The sequence below is a fragment of the Protomyctophum bolini genome (genome assembly GCF_963924005.1).
Source record: "Protomyctophum bolini genome assembly, chromosome: 4".
Taxonomy (NCBI): domain Eukaryota; kingdom Metazoa; phylum Chordata; class Actinopteri; order Myctophiformes; family Myctophidae; genus Protomyctophum; species Protomyctophum bolini.
Window position 1 is genome coordinate 41,640,965 of NC_137865.1, and position 13,131 is coordinate 41,654,095.

At 45.2% G+C, this 13,131-nt stretch overlaps 1 protein-coding gene across 1 annotated transcript in view; it reads left to right on the forward strand.

Moving 5' to 3' along the window:
* Nucleotides 1-9,929, forward strand: part of asz1 (ankyrin repeat, SAM and basic leucine zipper domain containing 1) — a gene marked incomplete at both ends in the record, with an annotated part of 29,044 nt that extends 19,115 nt beyond the window's left edge. The window contains 4 exons of the mRNA XM_080762225.1: nucleotides 258-370; nucleotides 4,849-4,954; nucleotides 5,399-5,512; nucleotides 9,759-9,929. Coding sequence (XP_080618351.1) covers nucleotides 258-370; nucleotides 4,849-4,954; nucleotides 5,399-5,512; nucleotides 9,759-9,929 — 504 coding nt within the window. The remainder of the gene's footprint in view (nucleotides 1-257; nucleotides 371-4,848; nucleotides 4,955-5,398; nucleotides 5,513-9,758) is intronic.
* Between the last annotated feature and the right edge of the window lie 3,202 nt (nucleotides 9,930-13,131).

A 13,131-nucleotide genomic window follows, 5' to 3' on the forward strand; every position in this document is an offset into this window, starting at 1 on the left:
CATTTAATTTTAAATTGTTGGTTGTTGGTCATGTAAAAATGATTTAATCTTGTCGCAATGACTGATTTTACACGTGGCTATAAAGTGACTGAAACTAAATGAAAACTATTCAAGAGACTATGACAAAATCTAAAAAAATCTAAATCAACACTGCTTCAGTATTGGGGTGCGTGTGTGTGTGTGTGTGTGTGTGTGTGTGTGTGTGTCTGTGTCTGTGTCTGTGTCTGTGTGTGTGTCTGTGCGTGCGCATGTTTTAGCTTGGAATCACAGACCCAGAGGACCAGCAGAAGGTTCTGAACGCCGTGCGGGACATGCAACTGGACAGCGTGGACATGGAGACCCTCAACCAGCTCCAGAACATAGACAGAGGGTAGGAAACCTCCGAAACATCGCACATTTTATCCAAACCATGAGAGCTCCGGAGAGTTCCAGTTATTCTGCTTTTTAGTCGGCCTGTATAAACTTATAAAGGGAGGTGGACGGCAGTGCGGTTGCGCAATCCGTTCTAGGATCGCTAAAGAAGGAAAGGCCAAGCCAAGCCAAAATAATAATAATAAAAAAATAAATCAGCGATCCGGTTTGATATCAATAATAAAGCTTATCAGACGGAACTCAATGGCCTTGTGGTTAGAGTGTCCGCCCTGAGACTGGGAGGTCGGGGGTTCAATCCCCGGCCGGGTCATACCAAAGACTGTAAAAATGAGACCCAGTGCCTCCCTGCTTGACACTCAGCATCAAGGGTTGGATTGGGGGTAAGTCCCTGCGGCATACTAGCGTCATGTCCAGGGGGTGTACTTGTACATCAAGCTGCCTCACGCTACAGAAACAGGAGATAGGTTCCTGCCCCATGGGCCTCATGGCTCGGCAAGGCTACTTACTTACTTACTGACGGAACATTACTCCAGAAGCAGTTGCTATAGTTGGATTCCTTCTGACGGAACGTTCCGCCAGGAGCAGTAAAACTGTTAAAAGGGGTAATGGAGTGTTGCAATGCTTAATAATTTGTTCCCTGTCGTGACTCGTGTGTCTGTCGAGCACCGAAAATAACAGATCTACAAGCTCAAAGTGTCACGGATCTGACGCGTTGTGAGATTGTAGACTGGCAATTTTCTGCATGTGGGCTGGCTGTCAGTCATACGGCAAAGTGTGAATCAGTCTTATATAAAAGAGGTTTTCATCTCTTTTTGGTCTGAACTAAGACTTCAGAGTATCAGGGTTGTAACGGTGGTTAAATTCTCACCCTGCTAAAGCTAGAGCTAAAGTTTTGAGTGTATTAGAGAACATCTCTAAAACACTTGTCAGCCACACACCTGAACCACGTGCCCCCCACCCCCACCACCCCCCCCAACCTCCCCGTATCGCTCCGTCCATCCTCCCCCACTGGAAGTCATTCATCAGGCCTGGAAGCAAAGCGGCCAAGCATTCCGCTGCACCCCCTCCTCCCCTCCTCCACCCCACCCGCCGCCCCACAGCCATAAGCTGGGGCCTAATGGTTTAAGTGGAGCCCTAAATGATTTGTATGGTGAGAGATGATGGAGCAGCGCTGTGAGCGATGGAAAGGCCGGCAGCAGAGGCCAAACATAGCCGTCCCACCTAGGCTCGTCACTTCATGAATCCTCCCCGAGACAGGACCCTCTTGTTGTCCAAGTCCAAGGGCTTTACACTGTCCCCTGCATAAGGCCCCCCCCCCCCCTCCCTTATGCGGGAGGACTTTGTGACTTGGTCCCCTGAAATGATGCCGGATGTCACCCGCGCTCATATTTCATTGTACAATTTTGTTTTGATAAGTCCTGTATACATTGTCATATGATGAATGGCGAAAATAGCCTATCTACAAATCTACACAGGTCACAGCATGCTGTCCTGACTTGGGTATAGAGATAGAGAGAATATTATAATGACATTCCCAAAACACTACAAGCCATGTTGGAGGTGCGTACGTTGTGTTTTTAGCCTGCGACTGTCGACTGAACCCGTTTAAAAGGAGTTACCTTATACTTGCACATCAGTGAGGGTGGTTAGTATGGATGACTTAAGGCTCATAGATAGTCTGGATTTTCGGTGGTGAGGTGACCACCGAACTACAACATGACGTCACGAGCCACGGTGAAGAGCAAACCACCGCCACCGCTCCAGCCCTTCTCTCTGTTTTCACTCACCACCGCTCAATGTTATTTCAGCTCCGGTGGTCAGCTCACCACCGGAGCGGTGGTCACCTCACCACCGAGAATCCAGACTATGAATAGGCCTTTATACATAGATTGGGAAGACAAACTCTCCCCAGGTCACTCTGCTCCTCCTAAGCATGGTTTAGGAAAGCCACCCCTCCCACTAGAGCTATAGAAGAGCTGCAGTACAGAATGTAATGACTGAGACTGGCACATTTCTTGCGTGGACCGTGTACTGTACGGGTAACTGTACTGTAAGTGAAGGGTAAATGAATGCCCCGTCTGTCCTATTGGGCTGTGAGTGCTCTAGACCTTGACAGAAGCTCTATGTAACAGTGTCTGACCCAGAAGGGCCCAGAGGGTCAAACAAATGATCAATCTGATTTCTTTCCCCCCTGCCAAGCAACACTAGTCTTGACCCGCTTCAGTGCTATTGTTTGTTTCAGCAGAGAATAATTAATTAACTATTTTTGGTGCGGGCACTATATCTCTACACTCACTCCAGAGGGCCACTATATCTCTACACTCACTCCAGAGGGCCACTATATCTCTACACTCACTCCAGAGGGCCACTATATCTCTACACTCACTCCAGAGGGCCACTATATCTCTACACTCACTCCAGAGGGCCACTATATCTCTACACTCACTCCAGAGGGCCACTATATCTCTACACTCACTCCAGAGGGCCACTATATCTCTACACTCACTCCAGAGGGCCACTATATCTCTACACTCACTCCAGAGGGCCACTATATCTCTACACTCACTCCAGAGGGCCACTATATCTCTACACTCACTCCAGAGGGCCACTATATCTCTACACTCACTCCAGAGGGCCACTATATCTCTACACTCACTCCAGAGGGCCACTATATCTCTACACTCACTCCAGAGGGCCACTATATCTCTACACTCACTCCAGAGGGCCACTATATCTCTACACTCACTCCAGAGGGCCACTATATCTCTACACTCACTCCAGAGGGCCACTATATCTCTACACTCACTCCAGAGGGCCACTATATCTCTACACTCACTCCAGAGGGCCACTATATCTCTACACTCACTCCAGAGGGCCACTATATCTCTACACTCACTCCAGAGGGCCACTATATCTCCACACTCACTCCAGAGGGCCACTATATCTCCACACTCACTCCAGAGGGCCACTATATTTCCACACTCACTCCAGAGGGCCACTATATTTCCACACTCACTCCAGAGGGCCACTATATTTCCACACTCACTCCAGAGGGCCACTATATTTCCACACTCACTCCAGAGGGCCACTATATGTCTACACTCACACAGAGGGCCACATTGCATATTACTGTCGTAGCAAAAATAGCCGATCTACAAGTTCAAAACGTGTCGCACTGCAATATAAAAGACAATAACATCTGAATACTACTCATTAAGTCAAGGCCGCAGGGCCCGTCAGTTGCCCGTATAAGGCCTGGACCACCACCACCTCAGGACTGATCTAGCCCACACAGATCCTGCACCGGCCGACTGACGTTCCCACGCAGTGCATTCCGTAGCCGTCCCGTGTAGCGGCGGTCTCCACATACACACCTTCTCTCTGCTCGCTCACGGAGCGGTGGCGCTCCCCCGGAGCTCTACGCGCTCCCTCCACCGCCAACGAGGGCCTATCATCACCCCCCCCCCCCCCCCACGCCCCCACCCCCCTAGATAAACTAACAAGCCAAGCGAGGGGAGGAGAGGGGGAACGGCAGGTTGACTGACACTGTTTACGCGCCACATTCTGACAGAGTGCGAGGAGGAGCACTGCGGCTGGCTGTGCCGCGGTCCCCCCCCCCCCCCCCCTGGCCCAGGGAAATGTACCATTAAGATAAGACGCATCAATACACCTCCCCGGAGGACCACAAGAGGAGAAAGGGGAGGTGGGACGGGTGATGTATATGAAGAGCTAATCATTTAAGACTGATGCGTTCTGAAAACAGGTCTGGAGGGGGTGTGGGGTTGGTGCGGACGGTCAGGCCGCGGCGGGGCAGCCACCTGCTCCGTGTTGTGGGGCGTTCTGGCCCAAGGAAGTGGGGAGAGCGTGGAGGGGACTGGGGAACACACTGCTATCAATCTGTCTGCCCCGTCGCACGGGGACGTGATCTACGGCCCCGTCGCACTGAGACGTGATCTACGGCCCTTTGTCTTGTAGACGTGGACGAGCACCGTCCTTTAACGGGCAGATTCTGTGCTGCTGTGGCTTCTTGTGTACAGTATGTAAGAAAGATCGAGAGCGAAGAGAGGTGTATCTGTGCGAGAGAGTGACACGCGAGAGCGGTTTCTGTGTCAAGAGACAGAGAGAGTGACATTCGAAAGCCGTTTGTGTGTCAGAGACCGAGAGAGTGCAAAGCCGTAGAGTCGAGTGAAAAGACAGTAACCCGGTGAAAAAGGGGGGGGTGGGGGGTGTCTACGCAAGAAGGTGACAAAGAATGAAAAGTCGTTTGACTGTGTGTGCGTGCACACGTGCAAAACAACTTGCCAAATACTGTTCTGTTTCGGGCCGTTATAGGCAGTTTGTATGTGTGGAGGAGGAGGTGCCATGTGTATCCTTGAGTGAACATGAACTGTCGACCCTGTTATATTTGTTTCTTTGTAAAAAAAAAAATGTAATTTGTGGATTCAAATAAAGAAGTAAAGTGTGTGTGTGTTTTAGGAATGAGGAGCTGTATAACTTCCTGATCAGCCTGAAGCAGCAGTGTTGCTATCTGACAGAAACCATACAGGATGTCATCAACCGCTTCCCTCGACGAACCTCTGAGGTATGCTGTGTCTGTCTGTCTGTCGCTCTGTACGTCTGTCTGTCTGGCCGCCATGTCGCTCTGTACACCTGTCTGTCTGTCGCTCTATACACCTGTCTGTCTGTCGCTCTATACACCTGTCTGTCTGTTGCCTGTCTCCTTCCTTCATTCCTTCTACATGGACCGGTCTGTCTGTCTGTCTGTATCAGCTAACTCTGAACAGACCATGGGCCGCTGATGGCCAAGCTGTAAAGTCGTTCCCCCGCCGACGTTTAAGGTCACAAAAAGCCGCTTTTCAGGGACCGTTCATTATCTCCTGAGAGCGTAAAATGAAACCAAATGTCCCCTTACGAGTTCAATTGGTTGCATTTTACGCTCTCAAGAGTTGCATTACAACGACAACAAAATATGTTGTCGTTAGTGCCATAACGTGATGGATTGAGTTGTGTTTCTGTCTCCATGTAGCTGGTTCTGTCCCTGGACCCTAAGAAGGAAGCCCAGTCCATCTGCAACGACCTGGTCGGACAGATTGGAGACCTGCAGAAAGAGGTCATCTGCCTTCGCAACTTGATGCGCCAGGTCAGCCTTGTACACACACACATTTACACTAGGCATGTAACGATATATCGTATATCGATATTAATCCCGACGATATGAAATTAGTCACTTTCAGTTGTAGAGCACTGTAGAGGGGAGCTGTGTGTGTCTGTGACTGTGCCCAGGTGATGATGGTCGTTGATGCTCATCAAGGAAGGCAATTATGTTTCTGCACTGTCAAAAGTAATGTAGTTAAATAAAAAAGGTGAAAAAAGCTTGGGGGGGGAAGATAAATTATATATTTTCGTTACATGCCTAATTTACACACATGCTGGTAAAGTGCATGTCGATTACATACATGCATATGAATTAGGTGTTTGACATCTTCATGTGTTCAGGCTGGTTTGCCAAACAAACAAGAGAGGCAGTATGTGTTGCGTGAGTGTGTGCGTATATACCTGTGGGTTCAATTCACCCATTTAATCTAGCGATTAATGTGTATTCAGAGGAGCTCCTAAACATGTATTATGTGTGCACCTGTGTGTGTATTTCACGAGGAGAGAGTGGTTGGTGACAGGGCAGAGTCCTCACAGCTCATCATTCAGCGCTGCTGTGACACTGGCCTGTCAGAGCGCAATTTACAATTTAGGCATTTAGCAGAAGCTCTTAATCCAGAGCGATTTACATTAAGAAAGAACAAAAAGCATGGGAATACATCACATAAAAAGCATTCATCATGAAACATGCGTAAGCTAAGAACGTAACAGTGGAATATCTATATAATGAAACTATACATATAAACATATATACTATGCTACTTACATAGTGCCTTACAAGTTACTGGGCTGTTTGTTTGGAAGTTGACTGATAATAACTTGGGGTTGTTGTGATCCCTGCAGGGCAGGCCATCTGATCCATGCATTCAATATGTAATATCAGGGATGTTGATGCTTTATGCTGGTCTGGACTAGCCTGTCTGTCACTACTGTACTGTACTGTACTGTACTGTACTGTACTGTACTGTACTGTACTGTACTGTACCACAAGACTTCACTGGTCTGAAACACTCGTATTACAACTGGAATGATGGAACAGAAAACGTGAGGCATGTTGTTACTCTGTGAAACAGAAGGGTTATGCAACATGCAGTATGCAGCCTCTGAAGTGACAGACAGGGGGTTGAACGCAGCCCTTGATTGTGGTACACGTCAGGGACGTGCACACATAGACATCAAAGAGGGGGCTTCGGCCCCTCTGCCCTTTTACCCGTCTGTAAAACAACTGCCCTCTCCAGACCACGAATGCAGCATTTATTATAGTGAAAGAAATGCAAATGCCCTCATCTCCTTTCCATGCCATGCCGTGCTAAAGGCAGCATTCAGGAGAATTGCTTTTTCTCCGAAGTCTCCTGAACTTGAACACAGCATTTTGCAATGAACAAATTTGTTTAGAAATCCATGACGTAACACCGCATCTCCACTAGGTAAAGAGTGCTGGGTTGCCCCCCCGAAAATAGCTGATCTACAAGCTCTCAAGGCGTTTTGAGCTTGTAGATGTGCTATTTTCGCCATTCCATTCTGGTCAGACAGTCTGGTGCTGCTATTGTGCATGTTGGCTTACTGGAAACACTCTGCTACCCCAGTGGGTCTCAATGTCTCCTTGAGTGGGTTCCAAATGGCCCCCGTATACGGGTGTGTAACTCTGAGAGTGTACAAATTGCGGGTCTATTTGGTTCCATTTGTACAAAATGGAACTTACTTCAGCTATGTGAAAAGGCTGGGGTAATAGTGGCTATATTGTAATTTGTAACCAGTTGATCTTGCCAAATGCAGTGAAGGCATGTTGGGTCAACTGTGATTCACCAGACCGACACTGAGTCACCCAGACTTACAGTTAGTTCAACTACAGAAAAACACATTACACTATTATTCCCGGACGTTAACATTCATTGTCATTTTCCATACATGCCTCCCGATCTGGGGGTCTCAAAATTGGTAGTTAAAGCAAAATTTCTTTCATATCCCAACATCTCACCATTTTTGCTCACAAATTACAGTATACACAGCAAGTTACTCTGTGAAAACAAAACATGATCCAAATACGAGTTAGTTTCTCACACAGTTAAACTCTCAAGACTTAACCCATTAAGACATGGAACGCGTCTGTGTCACCGAGCTTGTAGATCTGCTATTTTTCTAAAAATCGTGAAAACGTGTGCAAATCTTTGAATACCGGTATATATTCCTTCACAGCGAACTCATCTTTGCTTCATGGGGAAGTGTACCTCGACATGAAAAAGTTTGAACATCACTAATACACGTTTAAAAAAACTATCAGGATTTAGAAGACATTTTGTAGAATCTGGTCTCAGGTCTTAGAGCCATCAATGTATACCGCCCCACCGTGCCCATTTAGCAGTGTACAATTTAAGAAATAAAAATAGTCGCTCATTGACTTCCATTGTAACGGGGAAACAGCTCTCAAAGTCACTCTTTTAGCACGTGAACCAACGCAACAAAAGCTGATTCTGACAGTTTATGACATCAGGAAAACTCATGCGGTTTTATTTTCGTCTTTTAAGACAGATTTATGAAGTTACTATTTTAGTCTGAGATAGACTGAAGCAGTACTACGGCGTTCCCAACTCTCGCGGGGACACCTTGCGAGGTTTCGTTTGTAAACGAGTCTCCACGCTGTTTGAGATGCACCCAGCTGCAGACTCGCAGCCTCGCAGACACAAACACTTCTTCTAAAGTGTCTTCTATAGGCGTCTCCCTCAAACACGTCCATTGTGTGTGTTTTTAGTGACAAGCGGACGACATCAAATCCATTTGTTTACATCCCCGTCGTGGCTCAGCGGCATTCCAATACTACGCTTCAGGAGTGGGTGTACAGTTTGGTTCAAATCAGATTTTTACTCAACTCGAACAGCAGTGATTCGGTCGGCGTACGTAGGCATACCTACCGGATCTTCTTTCTACACAAACAAGACCAGTTTTCCTGATGTCATAAACTGTCAGAATCAGCTATGTTGTGTTGGTTTATGTGCTAAACTTTGAGAGCTGTTACAATCAAATCAAATCAATTGTATTTGTATAGCCCATTTAAAAATGACTCATCGTACCGAAAATGCTTCACAGGTCAGAGAAAACATTACGATACAGTGCAATACAATACACCAGTGTAAAGGTCAGAGATGTAGGAGGGGGGCCAGTCCATTCAGTGCTTTGTATGTAAGGGTTTTGAATTGAATTCTGAACCGGACCGGCAGCCAGTGGAGAGAGGCAAGAACAGGGGTGATATGGTCTCGCCTCCTGGTGCCAGTCAGGGGTCTGGCAGCCGGGTTTTGCACCAGTTGGAGACGGGATAGGGATGACTGGGAAATTCCGGTGTAGAGGGAGTTACAATAATCTAGACGGGATGATATGCATGGATGACAGTTTCGAGGTTGTGTGTGTGGAGATAAATTAATTTGGCGATGGAGCGGAGGTGGAAAAAAACTGGTTTTGACTATGGTGTTAATTTGTTTGTCGAATTTAAAGGCGGAATCTAAATCACAATGGAAGTCAGTGAGACAGAGCGGCTGTTTTTAATTTCTTAAATTGCTAATAAACAACACAACGGAATGGACTAGTTTGCCCATAATAAGGTAATTTTTTACCTTATTATGGGCAAACTAGTCCAACCCAAACCTCTAAAAAAAGAGGTTTGGGTTTGGTAGACTGAGTATGCTCAAATGAAGGTCAAGAGTGATTTTAACTATAGTGTGTTTGTGCTCAAACAAAGGTCCAGGGGTGCCCACACTGTTTTGACTTGAGAGCTACTTTGAAAATGACCAGTTCAACAAGATCTACCCACCGAAAAAAATATAATTCCATTGCTGAAAATACTGTAGTTTAAAAATGTAAAATGGAATAAAATGGAATAGCGGCGCTGGCGTTACGTATAAGACAAATGCACTTGGAATGGTAAATAGAGGGAGAAAATGGAATAGGTAAGGGTTTTGGATTTAATTTGTAATTCTACTGATATTTGTGAGAAGCAACACTCTTGAAAACAAAATATTGCATTATGGGTTTGAGCTGACAGGCCCTTTTTGATGTCAATCAATAAAGTCAACTTAATTCAAGTGGCAGATGTCAATATTATTTAGGGGCATGTCATGTGATCTACCTGCACAGCCTTAGTGATCTACTGGTAGATCGTGGTCTACCTTTTGGGCACCCTTGGTCCAGAGTGATTTTAACTGTAGTGTGTCTCCTCCATGCATGTGACCGTCCCATCCCAGATGGACCAGGACGGAGGCTCCTGTCGTCTTCCTCAGCCTGGTTTCCATGGCGACTGGAGGAGGAGGCGCGCGGGGCTCCTGGCGAGAGGCGCCGTAGTGAGCGCACTCTGTGCTGCTGGCGTATTCTTCCTCCTGTCGGGAGCGGCCAAGGGCAACAGCACTGTTCTGTAGGGGGTGAAGAAGGCCAAGTTAAAAAAGGGGTATCTTTGAAAAACAAAGAAAAGGTCAAGACACTCGCCAAAATGTTGCCCTTCATTAGGTGGACGTTTGGGTCGCTTAGACCTATTGAAGGTCTTAGACTCTAAGAGACAGAAGCGTCAGGACTGATGAAGGTCTAAAGGCTCATACATGACCACCGAGCTCCGGTGGCGAGCTGACCACCGGAGCTGAAATAACGTTGAGCGGTGGTGAGTAAAAACAGAGAGAAGGGCTGGAACGGTGGCGGTGGTTTGCTCTTCACCGCGGCTCAGTGACGTAATGTTGTAGTTCGGTGGTCACCTAACCACCGAAAATCCAGACTATGAGCCTTAAGCGTCCGAAACGTCGGCAACATTTTGTTTTTCAAAGATGCCCTTTTTGATATATGCTGTTTTGCCCTAAACGCACCTGTCACTATAGCCTTCTGAGGTATGCATCGGCCTTTTGTTAAAAGAATGCCAAATTACCTGCAGCTATACATGCTGGTCAATTCTGTTTGTTTTTGTTATATAAATGGCTGAAATATTCCGTCGGCGATTCCATAAAAATATGGATTTTGTTTTTACTTACAAATAGTAAGTAGTTTTCAAACATTGACCTTTTTTTTCTTTCATGAAGACTGTTAATTTAGTTGTCTATGGTACTAACCTTTGTCTTATCTTGTTGACAAGTTTGTTATTAAGTATTGTGAGGCTTTGGGACCAAACATTGCAAAAATAATTTGTTTAAATATGTTTCAGAGTTCTGCTGTTATTATTGTTGTTTTTTTAAGTTACTTCATTTTGTCAAAATTAAAGAAAATCCATTATTTTCTGATTTGTGTGTTTTTTGACCACTATAGAATGGCCCAATCATATACATATGCCACCTCTAATATTTAATATCCCTAACATGTAGGCCTAATGCTAAATCTATAATGTTTGATATACATATTTCTTTTTTACAGCTCAAGCAAATGCAGCTCAACAATTAAAACCTGAATTAATTGCATTATGAATTTGTGTCCCACAAAAATGTAGTGCCATATTAAGTGTTCCCTTTGTATAGATTATACTTGGGTGATTGGGTCATGACCTAATTTATATCTGAACAACTCTTGCTTTGTCTCATGTGATAAATGTATGAAACTATAGTGAAGCGTTAGTGCAGTAGTGCAGTGATACTCAACCTCAGGCCCGCGGGCCACATCAGGCCTGACATAATTTTATAGCTAAACGGACAGAATTCTATTTTATTTGAATGATGAAACCCAGCTGCCATTAATAGTTGGAAATGGAAATTGCGGAAATTGCGGAAATGGAAATGGCGGAAATTGTAATTGCGGAAATGGTGGAAATGGAAATTGCAGGAATTGCGGAAATGGAAAATGCGGAAATGGTAATTGCGGAAATGGAAATTGCGGGAATTGCGGAAATGGAAATTGAGGAAATTGCGGCAATGGAAATTGCGGAAATTGCTCTTCACTTATAGCTATCTATTTTCAGGTAGATTGTTTTATTTTACTCAGTCAGCCATATCACTACTCATTTTTTTTCATGAAAAAGGTCATAGCTGGGTAATCTATTTTCAGGCAAATTGTGTTTATTGTATTTTATTTTACTCAGCCATAACAATTTATTTTCTGTTAACCAACTTGCTGGCTGGCAGACAGGCAGACAGCTACTCATAGACAGGCAGACAGACAGACAGGTACTCATGGAGAATTGGACAGGCAGGCAGTCAGACAGCTACTCATAGACAGGCAGACAGACAGCTACTCATGGAGAATTGGACAGGCAGGCAGACAGCTACTCATGGACAATTGGACAGGCAGGAAGGCAGACAGCTACTCATAGACAGACAGACAGCTACTCATGGACAATTGGACAGGCAGGAAGGCAGACAGCTACTCATAGACAGACAGACAGCTACTCATAGACAATTGGGCAGGCAGGCAGACAGCTACTCATAGACAGACAGACAGCTACTCATGGACAATTGGACAGGCAGGCAGGCAGACAGACAGCGACTCATAGACAAGCAGGCAGACAGCTACTCATAGACAGGCAGACAGTAAGACAGCTACTCATGGACAGACAGACAGACAGGCAGGCAGGCAAAGAGCTACTCATGTTATGTTATTATGTTATTATAACAGCTACTCATGTTATGTGCAATAATTTGTGCAATTATGGAAACAGCTCTTTGTGTTTATGCAAGAAAATGTAACACATTTATTTATTTACATAATTTGTGTGCATGCACATTGTACTTTGATACATTTTGCGAAAATAAAGCAATTGAAAGAGAGAAGTTATCAAGTATCATTAATGTCGTAATTTTATCTACTGGCCCCTGGCCCCTTGCCATTTTTGTAATGTGGCCCACAGGTAAATCTATTTGAGTATCCCTGCAGTAGTGCATAAACTGCATACTAGAGTTTGATTTATTGATTGACATTTCTATTTCACAGCTAAAGTCAAGTCAACAAAAACTGGACAACCTGCATGATTAAGCTCACACTTGTTTACAACATGGTCCACCATTTTCAATTCATCAGAGCATTAAGAGACATAGGCTAATATACACTTAAGTTCCATACTATTAGAAGAAGAAAAACAGGAAATCATAATTTAAAGAAAGTAAAAAGGGGAAATACATGTACAGTCGTCAGTAAATGGCAGCAAACAATCTGGATTTGTAACCTTGTTCACTGCAAAACAAACGTGTTCACTGATCTATGAAAGCAACGAGGCTTAATCTAAATCTCCTTCCTTTAGCCTGGTGTTATTTCTCTTCCACGGAGATCATGAGAAGAATCCAATTTGTCCGTTTATTATAATCGCATCTCGTCAGACGTTCCATCCGGTCCTCCTCCACGCTAAAGAGGCTGAGACGTACGGGAACACCAGGTCTCTTTTACATGAAGACGGGAGGAGATCAAAGGTCCAGGGAATCTAATGTGACCATTAAGATTCACCCAAGCGACTTCAAAAAGAACAACGACGGATAATCCAATTGAAATGGACACGTCACCTCAAGGTGCGGCTTTGGGAGAATCGGTTTTTTTCTCTCTCTCTCCGAACCATCATTCCTCGGGCTTAAAAATGTAGGCTAACAAGGATGGTGGATGCGGGTGTGTAAGGTGTATCATATCAATGCATGCGTCATGTATGTAGTAAAGGGGGGGGGGATA